General features: G+C 41.5%; 2 protein-coding genes and 1 long non-coding RNA gene across 6 annotated transcripts in view; 2 read left to right on the plus strand and 1 right to left on the minus strand.

Annotated features, from left to right (window-relative positions):
* Positions 1-3: 3 nt before the first annotated feature.
* LOC125381675 lies at positions 4-2,428 on the plus strand. Its single transcript, XR_007221972.1, has 2 exons — positions 4-2,054; positions 2,101-2,428. It is a non-coding gene; the product is annotated as an uncharacterized LOC125381675 (long non-coding RNA).
* A 722-nt stretch (positions 2,429-3,150) lies between these two features.
* On the plus strand, positions 3,151-9,160 carry LOC124143271. The gene is made up of 9 exons (XM_048398722.1): positions 3,151-3,177; positions 5,502-5,716; positions 5,888-5,973; positions 6,035-6,183; positions 6,355-6,479; positions 6,709-6,883; positions 7,115-7,179; positions 7,351-7,397; positions 7,457-9,160. Exons 1-9 carry the CDS (start codon positions 3,151-3,153, stop codon positions 7,573-7,575), a joined length of 1,008 nt encoding a protein of 335 aa, XP_048254679.1. The 3' UTR covers positions 7,576-9,160.
* A 6,120-nt stretch (positions 9,161-15,280) lies between these two features.
* Positions 15,281-17,197, minus strand: part of LOC124143270 (sodium-coupled monocarboxylate transporter 1-like) — a 45,900-nt gene continuing 43,983 nt past the window's right edge. For 3 of the 4 annotated variants that reach the window (XM_048399098.1, XM_048399096.1, XM_048399099.1), the window contains 2 exons: positions 17,067-17,146; positions 15,281-15,778 (listed from right to left, as the gene is read on the minus strand). In XM_048399098.1, the coding sequence (XP_048255055.1) occupies positions 15,647-15,778; positions 17,067-17,146 (212 nt within the window). In that variant the 3' untranslated portion in view covers positions 15,281-15,646. The remainder of the gene's footprint in view (positions 15,779-17,066; positions 17,147-17,197) is intronic. The other variant, XM_048399097.1, reaches the window with a different exon arrangement.

Raw genomic sequence — 17,197 nt, forward strand, 5'->3', positions numbered from 1 at the left:
CCCGGGGATGAAATTTTCCAGTGTCAGGATGATTCTCCCGAGTGAATTTGAACCCATACCAGTGTGGCACTAAGGTAGGATACTGTACTCTAGAGTAAAACGTCCCCCGGGATAAAATATAGGTAGGATATAATCCTTGCTTACATTTACCATATCATGATCTCAGTCCGATAACTTGTAGTTTCAACAGTGGGAATTAATCAAAAGTAAATATTAGATATTTCAGTGCAAGCTAAATGTCATCTCTTCTACAGCAAGCCTGAGGTTACACTAGGACAACATGGACACATTTGTTGTATCCAGCTCACTCACTCACTCACTGGTGTCTCAGCCTTAACAACTCCGCAATATCATGTCAAGACGATGATGAAGACGTGTGTAGGGTACGAGTGAGATATGTACTTTCATGTAATGATGGCGGACTATCCTGTGAAGGAGTCACTGTGCACATTTTGTCTTATCAGTTTGTGAACATGATGATAACAAGATGTTACAGACATATCAGTAGGCAAACTGTTTAAAAAGTGTCTTGGACGACGAGTATTCAAATACTGTGTGTGGCATCATTGTGATACGTTTTCATGACCGGACTCGGTGCACATGCACTCAGACATTAGAATTGTGGGGTTACTGTGAACAGTGAAAGATTTCTGCTGTGCAGTTAGTGAAAGCATTTCAGTTCATTACCATGATTATGGCATAAGTGGCACAGGTTCACATGTAGGTGGATTGTGTTCAGAGTTAAGGGAATCAATGTGACCTGTCATTCCAGCTTCCTAAACAATGGCCAAGGATACCAGCAGGGTGTTGAAACCTCCTTGAAAGTCACGCACAACATTTCACAGTCCAGGGACATAAACATGACATTTTTGTTTCAAGGAAGTTACGGTTAGTGGAACTTGGCTTGACACTCATTCTGTGCTAAAAGCTTTGAGTCTACTTCCCGGAACTTTTCACGTGGCATCATTTTCAGTAAACCTTGGTTTAATGTATGGACCTAAAACAGCAACGGTTTCTTGACCGAAAGACGTTTTACTGGACTCGGGCGTCAGACTTGTTGCTAAAGTCAGAGACTGCACTCATCCCTGTTAGCATGACATCCGGGGTCCATTGAACTGAGCATGACATTCTGAAAGCCAAATGATCTTAGCGTGACACTTTAAGGTTGTTGGAAATAAGCATGACATTTGAGGTTCAACGAAAGTTTGCGTGTGTGTTACGGTGTGTGAAAGTTGCCATGATTTCCCAGGTCACATGATGTCTTGTGGATGCTGAAATCAGCTTGACATTTTTTTAGTGCAAGCAAGGGAAAGCTAGACCTCTTGATCTATCTGTACAAGGTCTATTAGCACTGACTTAATGATGATCAGAGATTCTGCCAGATCCTTGGACCAGGAGCCGTGTGGTCCAGGAGCCATGTGGACCAGGAACCGTGTGGACCAGGAGCCGTGTGGACCAGGAGCCGTGTGGTCCAGGAGCCGTGTGGACCAGGAACCGTGTGGACCAGGAGCCGTTTGGTCCAGGAGACGCGTGGTCCAGGAGAGGAGGCACGATGCAAGACTACTGTCACACTAATCCAAGATGGCGACCAAAGACATGGCAACAAGTGGTGCCTGCAAATTACATGCTCTTAATGCAAAATGTCTTTAAGCGTGTCTTCGAGTGAGTTGTTTCCTGATAATAGAGCTTCTACAATCTATTTATCGAATGGTATCGATTATGCATAGTGCATGGAGCAGCAAGGATTGGATTTTGTAGTCCTGCTATTTTGTGTTCTGTGGAACTCTTCCATTTCATCAAAAACTACTGTGTTGAAAGCAAAGCCACTATGAGATATGTGTTTAGAAGAAGGAATTGAATTTCATGGAAACAAATTCCTTCAACACTGTGATTTAGCAAGCTGATTCCTGGAAATGAAATGGGCCAATTTGATCCTGGGACATAGGTTAGGTCTGCCATTGTTTATCCAACATGGGAGGGTTAATATTCTGTGACAGTGACTGGGTTAATATTCTATGACACTGAAAGGGTTAATATACTGTGACACTGACAAGGTTAATATATTGTGAAACTGACAGGGTCAATATACTGTGACACAAGGTTAATATATTGTGAAACTGAAAGGGTTAATATACTGTGACACAAGGTTAATATATTGTGAAACTGAAAGGGTTAATATACTGTGACACAAGGTTAATATATTGGGAAACTGAAAGGGTCAATATACTGTGACACAAGGTTAATATATTGTGAAACTGAAAGGGTTAATATACTGTGACACTGACAAGGTTAATATATTGTGAAACTGAAAGGGTTAATATACTGTGACACTGACAAGGTTAATATATTGTGAAACTGAAAGGGTTAATATACTGTGACACTGACAAGGTTAATATATTGTGAAACTGAAAGGGTTAATATACCGTGACACTGACAAGGTTAATATATTGTGAAACTGAAAGGGTTAATATACTGTGAAATAGAAAGGGTTTATGTTTGGTGACACTGACAGGGTTAATAGTCGGCTCATTACATGAAATGATCACAGAGTTCATACAGATTTCAAAAGTGATTGAAAAATAAGTCTTTGATGAAAAGTGCACATTTTTTGGTTTTGCATTTACTGTGCTTGAAAATGAGTTAATTAATCTCCAGTCCTTGAACAGTGCTGCAGTTTCTGTTACCTATGTGTGTGACAAAGGTGAGAAGGGCATACCAACCAATTGTCAACTTCCTGTTTTCTGGCAGTGTATTGCCTTGTTTTTGAAGGATGTTTTTCATGTTGTTCATGTTGTTCATGAAAGACACATCCTCTCCGGATCTGTATGAACCCTGCAAATATATCAATATTTTTGTCTTCCATGTTACTTCTGAACAGGCCTTAAGAGGTACATATGTCTCAGATGTGTTGTTTCCTGACCAAGAAAAAAGTCTTTTGTTTCTAAGGGGCTGCACACATCATTTTCAAATCACAGAATCTCCTCTCTCTCTCTCCTCCTCCTCCTCCTTCCCCCTCCTACTCTCTCTCTCTCTCTCTTCCCCCCCCCCCCAAACCACCCACCCACCCACCCACACACCCACCCCCGCCTTTTCCAAGCATGGCAACGGCAGATTATCCACCATTCAGTAGCAGGGGAGGTCATCCCCAAGATGTCAGGGGTCAAAATGAGAATACAAGTAAACATCATACGCTCTCATAAATGGTTTTAAAACCAATTTCTCATCCAAGGGTTCCTCCCTCTCCAAAGTTTAACTACCTCAGAGGTTTTTTTTCATTAATTAAATAAGTGAGCAGATGCAGTGGGAAGATAACATCGTTATCATATAATCGATAGTGTTATCAATGTTATAAACTTATCTGATAATCATTGTATCAAGATCCAAAAGCTCTGTTCATCATCTGAATTGTTTGATAGGCATTACTTAGAAGTTGACGGATGACAAAGTAGACACAATTTATAGAAAACAACTTCTTTAATTACTAAGGCGACATTTTGGTATGGATCCTTATACCGTTTTCAAGCAGGACTGAGTGAAGAACGTGGTACAGAATATATATAGTAGGTGGAGGATTAACAGTAGTTATGCCACACATGTATGCAATTGTTGTTACTGTGATTCCTCCACCTACTGTATATATTCTGTACCATGCTCTTCATTCAGTCCTGGGGGCACGGGTTGCCAAGTCGTCTAAGGCCGCGATTCGTGCAGAGTTGCGTCCCTTGAACATGCCAGAAACCTCTGATTGTGGGTTCGAATCCTGGTTCACCCCGATTATGTTTCTAGGTTTGTCAGCACCATACCCATGCTTGTGTGTTTCACCGAAGTGGTAAACGTCTGAGACCTGCATCACTTCGGGCTTTCCTCCCACATTAAGCTGACACGCCATGATATGACTGGAATATTGTTAAAAGCCGCGTTAAACCCAACTCACTCACTCACTCATTCAGTCCTGCTTGACAACGGTTTAAGAATCTATACCGAAACGTCGGCTTTATAGTAATTTAAGAAGTTGCTATCCATAAATTGTGTCTACTTTCAAAGATAGTGATGCCCTGATGGGTAGGTACTGATGTAAACAAACGTGCTGGTAAGTCCTTTAGCCCTGTGTCATAAATGGGGCAATTCACTCAGGCTTCTGGTTTCTGAAGTTACTGAAAAGGATAGAAACTTCAAATCTGAATTATTTTAAGAATGTCATCACATGATTAAGAAATTATTAGCCTTGTATGTTTCTGTATGGTAAATATCATGTATTATGATAATTTGGGAGGGCATATCCATACAGAAGTAATTAATAACAAAGTTGGCCTCTGTTCCAAAAGTGAATGTTTAGGTTAAGACACTTGAGGCCAGACAGATTTTAAAATTTGGTTTACTATTGCGCAGGCTCAAAAAACCATATGAAAAGCTGTTAGTTTCAGTAAATTTATTCTCTGTAGCTTTTGATATAAATAAACTATTTTTGATATTCTAATTAAAGCCTGTTGAAAATGTGCAACAATCTTGGAAGAATCGTGACAGATCCTCGGTGATAATGGAAGGGAGGTAACTCTAAACTTGTTTCTTTCCCTATTCCTCCATTCCTTTCTCTGCTTACTTAACAATTTGAGGAAATAATTATTTTTTTTGAAATTGTGTATTTTGTGTAAAACATTTTGTTGACGTATGTATCTGAATTTTGGGGCCAAAATCAGTGTATCTGGGGAACAGCTGGATTGGTGTACGTCCCAAAAAATCACTTCAAGTTCACTCAGATAAATACCATGAAACAAGAGACTTTTTTGTTGCCTAATGTTGTCATGACGTTTGTTTTGTAAATATTGCATTTGTCTAGAGGAAATACTGGATATTTCACTGTTTATGGAATGGTTGCTGACTTATGTGTGATGCATATTTGTTATGAAGTGTTTGTGTTGATGTGGCTCAATTGTGAATATGTGTACATATATTGTTAATTTACATATATCGTTAGTCCCAGTGGTGAGTGCTATGCAGTAGATGTGGCCCGACTGTGTCACATGTAAATACTATTTATAGAGGAGCCTGTTCCAGGTTTCTAAAACCTGTCCGGCCTTCAGTTACACGATAATGTCATTGTCTTTCAACCATTTCATTCCAAATACCTCGGATGCTTTTTCACAAAAAAAATTATTTTGATACCCTTTACAGATAGAATCTGTGTGATGAAGCATCTGTATGATGAAGCATTTATTAGCTGTGTTCGCCATCGGGTTTTGGTTCAAGGTCATCACTCAGAAACAGTTTAGGATAGCTCATTCACACAGTTTGACCAAGACGGGTGGTGCCTATTGGCTTTCAAGGTTTGAATTCTTTTGTTTTTATCTTCATTGCAACAAGACAGCAAGGTTGGAACTCAAAACCATTTGTGATATTTGCATAAAACTTGTTGACTTGAGTGAGGATCAGGGTTAGAATAGGTCCCTACTCCCTATTGACACATGTTGATTTAAGGATCAGTGGGACCAGGGTTAGAATAGGTCCCCAACACTCTATTGACACATGTTGATTTAAGGATCAGTGGGATCAGGGTTAGAATAGGTCCCTACTCTCTATTGACACATGTTGATTTAAGGATCAGTGGGAACAGGGTTAGAATAGGTCCCTACTCTCTATTGACACATGTTGATTTAAGGATCAGTGGGAACAGGGTTAGAATAGGTCCCTACTCTCTATTGACACATGTTGATTTAAGGATCAGGGTTAGAAGAGGTCCCACTCTCTATTGACACATGTTGATTTAAGGATCAGTGGGACCAGGGTTAGAATAGGTCCCAAACACTCTATTGACGCATGTTGATTTAAGGATCAGTGGGACCAGGGTTAGAATAGGTCCCTTTTCTCTGTTGACATATGTTGATTTAAGGATCAGTGGGAACAGGGTTAGAAGAGGTCCCTACTCTCTATTGACACATGTTGATTTAAGGATCAGTGGGACCAGGGTTAGAATAGGTCCCAAACACTCTATTGACGCATGTTGATTTAAGGATCAGTGGGACCAGGGTTAGAATAGGTCCCTTTTCTCTGTTGACATATGTTGATTTAAGGATCAGTGGGAACAGGGTTAGAAGAGGTCCCTACTCTCTATTGACATATGTTGATTTAAGGATCAGTGGGACCAGGGTTAGAAGAGGTCCCTACTCTCTATTGACACATGTTGATTTAAGGATCAGGGTTAGAAGAGGTCCCACTCTCTATTGACACATGTTGATTTAAGGATCAGTGGGACCAGGGTTAGAATAGGTCCCAAACACTCTATTGACGCATGTTGATTTAAGGATCAGTGGGACCAGGGTTAGAATAGGTCCCTTTTCTCTGTTGACATATGTTGATTTAAGGATCAGTGGGAACAGGGTTAGAAGAGGTCCCTACTCTCTATTGACATATGTTGATTTAAGGATCAGTGGGACCAGGGTTAGAATAGGTCCCTACTCTCTATTGACACATGTTGATTTAAGGATCAGGGTTAGAAGAGGTCCCACTCTCTATTGACACATGTTGATTTAAGGATCAGTGGGACCAGGGTTAGAATAGGTCCCACTCTCTATTGACACATGTTGATTTAAGGATCAGTGGGACCAGGGTTAGAATAGGTCCCCAACACTCTATTGACGCATGTTGATTTAAGGATCAGTGGGACCAGGGTTAGAAGAGGTCCCTACTCTCTATTGACACATGTTGATAAAGGATCAGTGGGAACAGGGTTAGAATAGGTCCCTACTCTCTATTGACACATGTTGATTTAAGGATCAGTGGGAACAGGGTTAGAATAGGTCCCTACTCTCTATTGACACATGTTGATTTAAGGATCAGTGGGAACAGGGTTAGAATAGGTCCCTACTCTCTATTGACACATGTTGATTTAAGAATCAGGGTTAGAAGAGGTCCCACTCTCTATTGACACATGTTGATTTAAGGATCAGTGGGACCAGGGTTAGAATAGGTCCCAAACACTCTATTGACGCATGTTGATTTAAGGATCAGTGGGACCAGGGTTAGAATAGGTCCCTTTTCTCTGTTGACATATGTTGATTTAAGGATCAGTGGGAACAGGGTTAGAAGAGGTCCCTACTCTCTATTGACATATGTTGATTTAAGGATCAGTGGGACCAGGGTTAGAAGAGGTCCCTACTCTCTATTGACACATGTTGATTTAAGGATCAGGGTTAGAAGAGGTCCCACTCTCTATTGACACATGTTGATTTAAGGATCAGTGGGACCAGGGTTAGAATAGGTCCCAAACACTCTATTGACGCATGTTGATTTAAGGATCAGTGGGACCAGGGTTAGAATAGGTCCCTTTTCTCTGTTGACATATGTTGATTTAAGGATCAGTGGGAACAGGGTTAGAAGAGGTCCCTACTCTCTATTGACACATGTTGATAAAGGATCAGTGGGAACAGGGTTAGAAGAGGTCCCTACTCTCTATTGACACATGTTGATTTAAGGATCAGTGGGAACAGGGTTAGAATAGGTCCCTACTCTCTATTGACACTTGTTGATTTAAGGATCAGGGTTAGAATAGGCCCCCAACACTCTACTGACACATGTTGATTTAAGGATCAGTGGGACCAGGGTTAGAATAGGTCCCTACATTCTATTGATTGCCACTAGAGTAGACAAAATTCAACTTGGAGGTGAGATTCAGTGGCTTGCTTGACAGTATGTCACTATGACATGGTGGAGATGCTCAGGGTGGTCCAAGGCATCACATCGTCAATGGATGCTGCTTTGTCATGACAATGGAAAGCATATCAAAACTGTATAAACAGTTAAAACCTAAACCATCACACTCAGCTTTCTACTAATTGCTGAAAAGGTTTAACAAATAATGCTGTATATTCTGCCAAAAGTAATGTTATTAGTGTGATACTTTCAACAGTTTCTTTTAATTAATTCTTCAGTTGTAATTTATGAAACTGATTTTTGCATTTAACCCTACATTCCTAGGTGCCATTCTGCAAACCAATTGCAAGGTACCTACACAACACTCTACTTAAACACAGATGATAGGGTTGTCCTGCCTGGTTAACAGACCCGAATCACGGTCCAGGTTCTCTAACATAAAGAAAAAATGCTCCTTAAAAATTCCTGAAACTGAAGGCAAGCATTCAAACTTTGGAACTTTTGGGCTACACTTTTTTATTTTTCGTTTCACGGACCTGCCGCCACTACTGAAAAGCAGCTGGCATTGAAATAAATTAAACATAAAAATATTTATTTTTATTGTTTCTAGTTAGTAATATAGACCCTTATATAATATAAAATGTTATAGATAAATTCCATGTCTACATCACTGTCAGTGATTCAAGAAGCAAACTGCAATTTAACTCCATGGCAGAAGTAAAAATTGACATAACTATTTATTTTTAATTTTATTTTTATTTCTTTATTTTTAATTTTATTTATTTTATGTGGAAAAGCTGGAATATATCCATGAAACATAAAATTAAAAAAATGTGGCCTGGTAAGAAGAGTCATCCCAAGTTCAAATTTAGAAAAGTAACCACCCTTCTGGATTTGCCACTGCCGCGACCCCTATCATCAGCTTCTTTTGTGTTCTCCTGCAGTGTGGCTGTAAGTCGTCTTGCTATTTCTCTGTGGAAGGCTGGCCTCGCCATTCTGGTTGTGACTGTACTTGTCTCAGTTACATCTTACCTTTGTTACAAATACTATTTACTACATTGTCACAGGTTATCTTCCAACTGTATTTGGACGAATTATATTTTTGTATACTTTGCTTTTTTTTACCCAGCTTGGCCAGTGTGAGATGATTGAATATTTCTTCCAAGGTTGACCAATTATTGAAAGACACGATATCATATTGTTGATGCCAAAATTTCAAAACAAATTATTTATTTTTGATTAACATTTGAAAGTTTACATTCCTGTTGCTATGGTTACCTGAACTGGCACTATATTAATTGGCATTTTGAATGGAACTGCTGTGATACTGCTTGTTGAGTTGAGCTTGTTGATGGAAGTATGCACGACGTGTTGTAATGTGGATGTGCACTGTGCATGCTGTCGTCGGTGCCACTTGTACTTATTGTTATATTGTTTATTGATGCACTGTCTGTAAATCAGCCATTCCACTATACTATGTAACATATCATGTGATAAAAGAACAACAAAGATACTGCTGTGGTTGTTGTGTTTCTCAAATGTGTCATGGCGTAGCACAGTGGTTGCAGTGTTCAGCAGAGGCCTGGGTTCGATCCCAAACATTGGTGGTGTTGTTCCCTGATGTGATATTACCAAGTCTTATCCTTCCTTTCAGATCAGATGAAATGGGGTTCAACGTCACGTTCAAGTTTGGTGCACTTTTTTAATAACGTGCATATGCGAGTTTGACTGCTTGTATAAGTACAGACTTATGTCCGTTTTTCAGCGCTAGCCAACTGAGATACCATGCAACATGGATATAACACTAGCACAGTATACAGACTCCGAACCGACCGATCATTGTGTGAGGAGGCAGCCAGGGATCGGACCACCCTCCTTTCAGCAAATGTTGGACCACCATTGAATTTGTTTGTTGTTTAAGACGGAACTCAGCAATATTCCAGCTATATGAGGGTGGTCTGTAAGTAATCAAGATAATAATAATTGGGATACATTGGGAAGACCTATTCTTACCTGGATCTTCACAATCATTGAAAGGAGATGCAGTGTCAGCTCTTAGTCCCGTACTTCATAGTAATTAACACAGTAATTTGGCTGTAGAGACAAACCCGGGTGTGATAAGCTTACCTCATGCTGTCAAAGGCTCCCTACCTTAAGTCTAGAACTCTTCTGCAAGATTCTGTTCCAGGATCCTATGATCTTGGCTCGGATTTCTTGATAATCCTTGGTCCATGAGGATGTGGTTGGTTTCAACAGTGTGGGTAACCTCAATTACCTGTGTAAATTTCCTCTGCATTAAGGTCAAACCCACTACTGACATATTATTCAAAGCCACATTCGACCCGTGAAGATCCAGGGTGTAGAATAGGTCTTCAGCAACCCATGCTTGCCATAAAAGGCGACTATGCTTGTCGTAAAAGGCGACTAACGGGATCGGTGGTCAGGCTCCCTGACTTGGTTGATGCATGTCATCGATCCCAATTGCGTTGATCGATGCTCATGATATTAATCACAGGATTGTCTGGTCCAGACCCGATTATTTACAGACAGCTGTCATATAGCTGGAATATTGCTGAGTGCGGCGTAAAACAACCAACCAACCAACCAAAGCCACATTCTGTGAGGATTCCAAGGCTTAATGTAGGGTATGCATGGATGTGGTGGTGGGGTATGTGACTTGTTTCATGTGTCTCGTGTTATTGCTCATAATATCCATCACAGGTTTATCTGGTGCTGACTTGACTGTCCACACGTCCTGGTTATAGCTGGTAAATAACATGGTAATATAGCTAATAGGTGGTTACCCAACAAACTCAATCACTGTGGCCTTCATGACCCCCGAAGACCCGGGGTAGAATAGGTCTTCAGCAACCCATGCTTGCCTTAAAAGGCGATTGATCTTGTGGTAAGAGGCGAGTAACGGGCTCTCATAGAAAGACGTGACCCAAAGACATTAAAGTATTTATTTTTCAAATTAACCCCCTTCAACGTTGATAGACTTTTGGCAACGATGTTGGGGGAGGGGGGTATTTATCCCAGTTTCGTATCAGTCCGTCCACTTGGCTGTCCACTGCTGCAATGACGTTACCGTTTGAGTCGAAATGGGTTTGGGAAGAGATGACAGTCTGACGGAGCTTGATCAGGACAAAAAGGTGGGTGCTGAAGGAGTTGAAAGCCACACTCGTGGATTGTTGGCATGGCTTAGACTGAAACGTGCACTGGCGCATTGTCCTGATGAGAGTGAGCTCACCTTTTATCAGCTTCCCACGTTTCGTAGCAACAAAAGAGCAGCATAATATGCTCTGTGTATTTGCAGGCCATCGGAAGATAGTTTACCATGATGGCACCCTTTGCATCCTAGAACACAGAGGCCATTACCCTTCATGTTGTAGGGACAGTCTTTGCCTCCTTTGGTGGTGGTGATGTCAAATGCTTTTACTATTTATTATTGTTGTTTAAAAGTGGCGAACCCAGGTAGCCAGCCATAGTCACAAATCGTTGCAGGAACCTTTCTGGATCAGCTTCAAACAGAGCCAGATTATCACGTGTCTTGTGCCTGATGCATTTTTTTATCAGATGTCAGAAGCTTTGGTACTCTCTTCATTGCAAAAGTCTCTGTAATAATGGAGTGTACTCGATCCTGGGAAATGCCTAATGATCCTGCAATATAACGTTCATTCGCCGGTCGGTCATCACCATATCGTGGATTCTCCGGATCATTTCTGGTGTTGCTGACGTGACAGGCCTTGCAGAACTGAGGTCGTCTTCATGGCTCTACCTGTCACGTTGTAACTATTCTGACAACCTCTTCAGGTGGTCAGGCTCAGCGACTTTGTTGATTGCATGTCACCCGCGTACCCCTATCGTTACTCATAATATCAATCATTGGATTGCCTGGTCTGAATTATTTACAAGTCGGCGTCATATAGGTGGAATATTGCAGAGTGCGGCCTTAAACAACAAACAAACCAACAAACAAAACGTTACAAATTCAAATAATGGTTTGTCTGGCTGTCGCGAACATTGCCGAGTGCAGCGAACATTGCCGAGTGCGGCGAACATTGCCGAGTGCAGCGAAAAACACAAAAGAAAGCACAAGATTCCATGATGTAACAGGAGAATGTCATCGCTTCCATAACTCTCAGTGCCAGATACATACTATCCATGTGCGTATCCACTAGTGGGCTCAAGACTATTCCCCTATAATCCATGTTTGTTGTTTAACGCCGCAATCAACAATATTCCACCTAAATGACGGCGGTTAAACGTAGACACAAACAAGATATAATCTTCAGGCATCACAAGTGATCGTGTAGTTCTCTCAACAACATAATTGCCTCCAGGACTGGGTGATTGGCCGCCACTTGGCTGAAGTGATTAGGCGTAAGGACCAACTCATAAAGCAACCTATTTATTTGATCATGAAGCATTGATACAAAAGTATCTCCCACATCTTCAAACCAAGCATATTCAATTGTACAAGCATTTCAGAATAAATATTACAGCGACATCGATACTTAAAACAATTCCAGCAAGAATTGCTGGTATGTTCTCTGCTCATTCTCGAAACTGACACATGTATTTACAATTGGAATGTCAACCATGTTTCATGAAACATGAGGCCACATATATTTTTATCTATTTCGTTTCACAGGCCCGCCACCATAACTGAAAAGCAGCTGGAAAAGAAAGAAATGAACCCCCCCCCCCCCCCCCTTTACTATTATAGTCCCTCTTATACCCCAAAATTGTATATATACATGCCATGTCTACATCACCATCAGTGATTGAAGAGGCCACGGGCAGTTTTAACTCCACGGCAGAACGACTTTCATATACATAAATAAATGATTTAAAGAGCTATTTATATTTATTTGTATTTCGACTGAACTTGTTTGGGAAAGCAGGAATACATCCGTGAAACATAAAATATAAAAAGAGTGGCCAAACCAGCTGGTCACGATGCAAGTAACCCGCATCGTCTTCCAGTCAGCTGGTACAGAGGCCAGGGCCTCGTTCCTCAACGCGATCTTAGCGCTACGGTGATCGTAAGCCTATGTTAACGTATGGGACTTACGATCCCGTTAGCGCCAAGATTGCTTTGAGGAACAGAGGCCTGGGCAGCTTGTTTACGAGGCATAGAACCTCTGACATGACACCCATATTATTTCACCTGCCTCTTGATTGATTGTGAGCTCATTCTTGATACATTTGGCATTCAGTGTGATTGATATGTATGTTTTATGATATGCTTATGACTTCTCAGTAGTTATGCCAAGAGCTGAACCCACCTGCAGGCAACTACCATGATCCACCCATGACCCACTCATGATCCACACATTACCCACTCATGTTGCTGGCAGATCAACCACTATTAACAACGTTTTTCGGATAGTCGGATCCTGGCATAGTTAAGGGACATTACTCTACATTGAAAATTGAAGCGCGTTTGATCACTGGTCACCTGCTCTGATGGACTAGACACAGAATACATGACAGCATATTGTTTACCCTTCACTAGCTAGACTAGTTTGTCCATTACAAATGACCGTCAAATTCAGGACTGAAAATGACAAGGATAATATAAAGCACCTCCCACTTTCAAACACAACAACAACGCAATAACAGGGCAACACATGGGACGGTCGCAGGTACGGTGTAATGGAGTTTTACGTCGCGTTCAAGATTATTGCACTGATATAGCGACGTACATGCGCTGTGGGGGGCACGGGTGGCCCAGTCGTCTAAGGCGCCGCGATTCGCTGTGCAGAGTTGCGTCCCTTGGGCACGCCAGAAACCTATGATTGTGGGCTCGAATCCCAGTTCGCCCCGATTATGTTTCTAGGTTTGTCAGCACCATACACGTGCTCGTGGGTTTCACCGAAGTGGTAAATGTCTGAGCCCTGCATCACTTCGGGTTTCCTCCCACGTTAAGCTGACACGCCGCGATATAACTGGAATACTGTTAAAAGCGGCGGTAAACCCCACTCACTCACTTCATGCGCTGTGTGTGTACTAGTCTGGACTGATGCCGATTTATAGTGCTTGCTCATTGAGATACCATGCCGCAGTTTAACATGAATACCCCCCCTAAGACACAGTACACTGACTCCGAGCCGGCCGGTCCTTGTTTTGGACCATTAATGCCGAGCGCCAGGCAGGGTAACAACAAGTACCATCTTTTAACGTCCTTTGGTATGACGCGGCCGGGGATCGAACCCCCGACCTTCCGCTCTGCGGGTAGACGCTCTACCACTAGACCAAGGAGGCGGCCTCGTACAAGGTACATGAACCTGGTATCAGTCAAGGCCGTAGATGTTGACCTCTGACGGTGAGTAAGTGAGTGAGTACTTAAGTTATATCTCGGCGTGCTGGCTTGGTGTGGGAGGAAAGCCCGAAGTGATGCGGGTACTTACAAGGAAACATGATCAGGGTGAACCGGGATTCGTAATGCCACGATTATAGGTTTCTGGCACGCATAAGGGACGCAACTCTGCAAAGCGACTTTGAATGGCATCCATTAGTTGGAAGTTCTCATTATGAGGTTCACAACAGCTCTGGACAAAAACACAAACACATTATAGAGGATGCACGCACACCAAATGGGAGTATAGGGATGAAGAAGCAACCCATGCAGGATACAGCAACAGGATGATAGCTAGAAACGTGATGACAGAAGATATTTTGCAACGAATTATAGCTGAATAAAATAAAAACGTCGAGACAGAAAAACTGAATTACAGTAAAGTACGGTTATAACGAACTCAAAGGGACTACTAAATTTAGTTCGTTATAACCGTAGTTCGTTATAAGCATATATACAGCATAACTAAAGCAAATAGTCGGGACCAAAACGTAAGTTCGTTATATCCGTCAGTTCGTTATAAGCGTGTTCGTTATAACCGTAGTTTACTGTATAGGTGAATAAAAAAACCCGTGATGACAGAAGATATATCAACGGGATTATCGTTGAATAAGAAACACGAGAATATAAGAGAAATAGAAATTATCAAAAGTCTAAACATACGGTTCTTGTCCGTCATCATTTTATGACGCGAACATAAACATTCGGATAAAAACATAAGCTTTAGAGTCCATTAGACATTGCGACGCACGTGCAGGTCATGCACAGGTGTACTTCTGATGTAAGGAAAACAGAGAATTCGTGATATGAGCACACAGGAAGCCCATTACACTAATACACAGCTTGGCTTTACATCATAAAGTGATACACCCTGTTTTACCTGTAAGGTTAATGCATTCGTCAAGGCACGCTGGTCTGAAATGATACTTTCACCTTACACACTAATGCAAATATATGTCTCTCTGAATATATGAACAGTTGAAAGATGAGTTCAAAGTTCGATAAAATATGAAATCTCAAATGTTGCAGAAAAACTTCCTGCTTCTCCCATACACACGCTGAACGTACAATGCAAGACTGTCCTCTTAATCCTGTCGCCTGGATCTGGCTGGTGCAGCGGTAATCAAATACCTGTGACCTGATTCACCACACTGTATAGACAACAAAACATATGAGGCCAGATCTTTTAAGTGGTTTACGGATTTGGGGTCCAAATTCAGGTCGGTAAGTCGCATAAAATATAAAATCAATTTTTTGTTTGTTTTTTTGTTTTCCGAAAAATGTTAATTAGGTTGGGGGAACTGTGGATGCGAAGGAACAGGCATTCGTCACAAATCGTTGTTTTGAAATTTGTAAGATGAATTATAAACAGGTTTTAGTTAACATTGATAGCGACCATTTTTATTTTAAAATACTTATTTCTGGTCGGTGGAGTAAAAGGCCCCCTAGCTTTTAATTCTTTTCTGACTCTTTTCACATTTCAATTGTTGGGAATTGTCATATTGGTAAACCAAGGTCGCTAAAAAGGTCTGGCCTATGAAGTTACAGCCTGGTTCCCTGGGTATGCTGCGCAAGCGCTACACGGAGCGCCAGCGCAGCATACCCAGGGAACCAGGCTGGTTGATGTTAACATTGTCAGACATGGGAGCCATCGTGTATAGACTCGTGGGAGGTGGTGGTGGAGTCACGGAGGTTGACTAGTTCTGTCTTCTTGCCGTTCCTGTCTGTCTGCGACAAGTCCGTAATCCCATACGAATTAAGGTCGTACTGCAACAAAACACAACCTATTACCACACGAAAAGGTATCCTGTAGTTAAGAAGGACCTGACCCATCCACATTTCAACATGTATACAATATGCGTAATTTGATAATATATCATTGGTTTCGAAATAAAATGCATATTCATGGGTATGTATGTTTGTGTGTAGGGTGGGTGAGGTAAGTGTTTTTGTGTGTGGGGTTGGGGGTAGGCTTGTTTGTTTGTTTGATTGTATGTTGTTTAACGCCGTACTCAACAATATTTCAGCTATGTGACGGCGGTCTGTAAATAATCGAGTCTGGACCAGAGAATCAAGTGATTGATATCATAAGCACCGATCCACGTTATTGGGACACGATGACATGCATCTACCAGGGTCAGCGAGCCTGACCACCCGATCCCGTTAGTCGCCTGTTACGCCTTTAACGGCAAGCATGGGTTGCGGGGGGTAGGCGTGCCATAGTTCTACGATCAAAAAGCAAATGATATGCCACCATCATGAGTCCTTGTATGTCAGCACCCAATCTCATTAAAATCGGACCTTAGTTCTCGCTACCGCTAAACAAAGATCTGAGGACATCCCATTAGGGGTCACGTCAGAACGACCTTTCATCCGACCAATCAGAGCGTCACTTACCAGATCATGAAAATGACAGTCGGAATGTGATTTCTAATCATACAACCTCGAAAACATTAACACGGGATATTCCAAACGATAGTCCCGGGTTTAACGACTGAATCCATACAATCTAGACCATCTATTAGCCATTCCAGAATGTTCTTTTGTTCAGGTTTCAAATTTGTAATCGAGAATTTGTCAAAATATGTTTCGAAGCGTAGTTGCCAATTTGAAATTAGTGCCGTAAAGCACGAGAAAGCTGCCTTCTGATTGGTCATTCCATTGGTCGGTCAAAGTTCGCGCAAGGTCGGTCTGACGTGAACCGTAATGGGATGTCCTCAGATCTTTGTTTAGCGGTAGCGAGAACTAAGATCTGATTTTAATGAGATTGGTCAGCACCATAGCAACGTGTATACGTTAAAGGGGGACTTTACTCTATAAGCAATACCTGTTGTTTAGATTTCAATTCCTCGAACATCCCTTTAAAAGGCGTGACACAGAAACAATGTCTCAGTTTCACGCAGAGCATTAATTAATGACTTATACATGTAGAAGGCAGTCATTTGGCACACCATGGGGAAGAAATATTGCTAAATGTGGCCTTATGGACGTTGTTTTTTCTAGAAGAACATCTGATTTCACAGGTATATGTTGTCCATGCCAGACAATTACTCACCTTTTTATCTGTATCAGACTTACAGCAACGCAGTACATCATAGTAGGTCTCTCTGTCCACGTATCGCTTCTTATTAAAACCTTAAAATTGAACAAATAGATAAAAAGGAACGTGCATAATGGATTTGATTT

This window comes from Haliotis rufescens, unplaced genomic scaffold (genome assembly GCF_023055435.1).
Source record: "Haliotis rufescens isolate VD_foot unplaced genomic scaffold, xgHalRufe1.0.p SCAF_19, whole genome shotgun sequence".
Lineage (NCBI taxonomy): Eukaryota > Metazoa > Mollusca > Gastropoda > Lepetellida > Haliotidae > Haliotis > Haliotis rufescens.

Coding starts and splice junctions, on each gene's coding strand:
- LOC124143271 (XM_048398722.1), top strand. CDS start 3,151: ATGTCAGGGGTCAAAATGAGAATACAA. Junction 5,974..6,034: donor TGGGACCAGGGTTAGAATAG/GTCCCAAACACT, acceptor GGGTTAGAATAG/GTCCCTTTTCTCTGTTGACA. Junction 6,184..6,354: donor CTCTATTGACACATGTTGAT/TTAAGGATCAGG, acceptor ACATATGTTGAT/TTAAGGATCAGTGGGAACAG.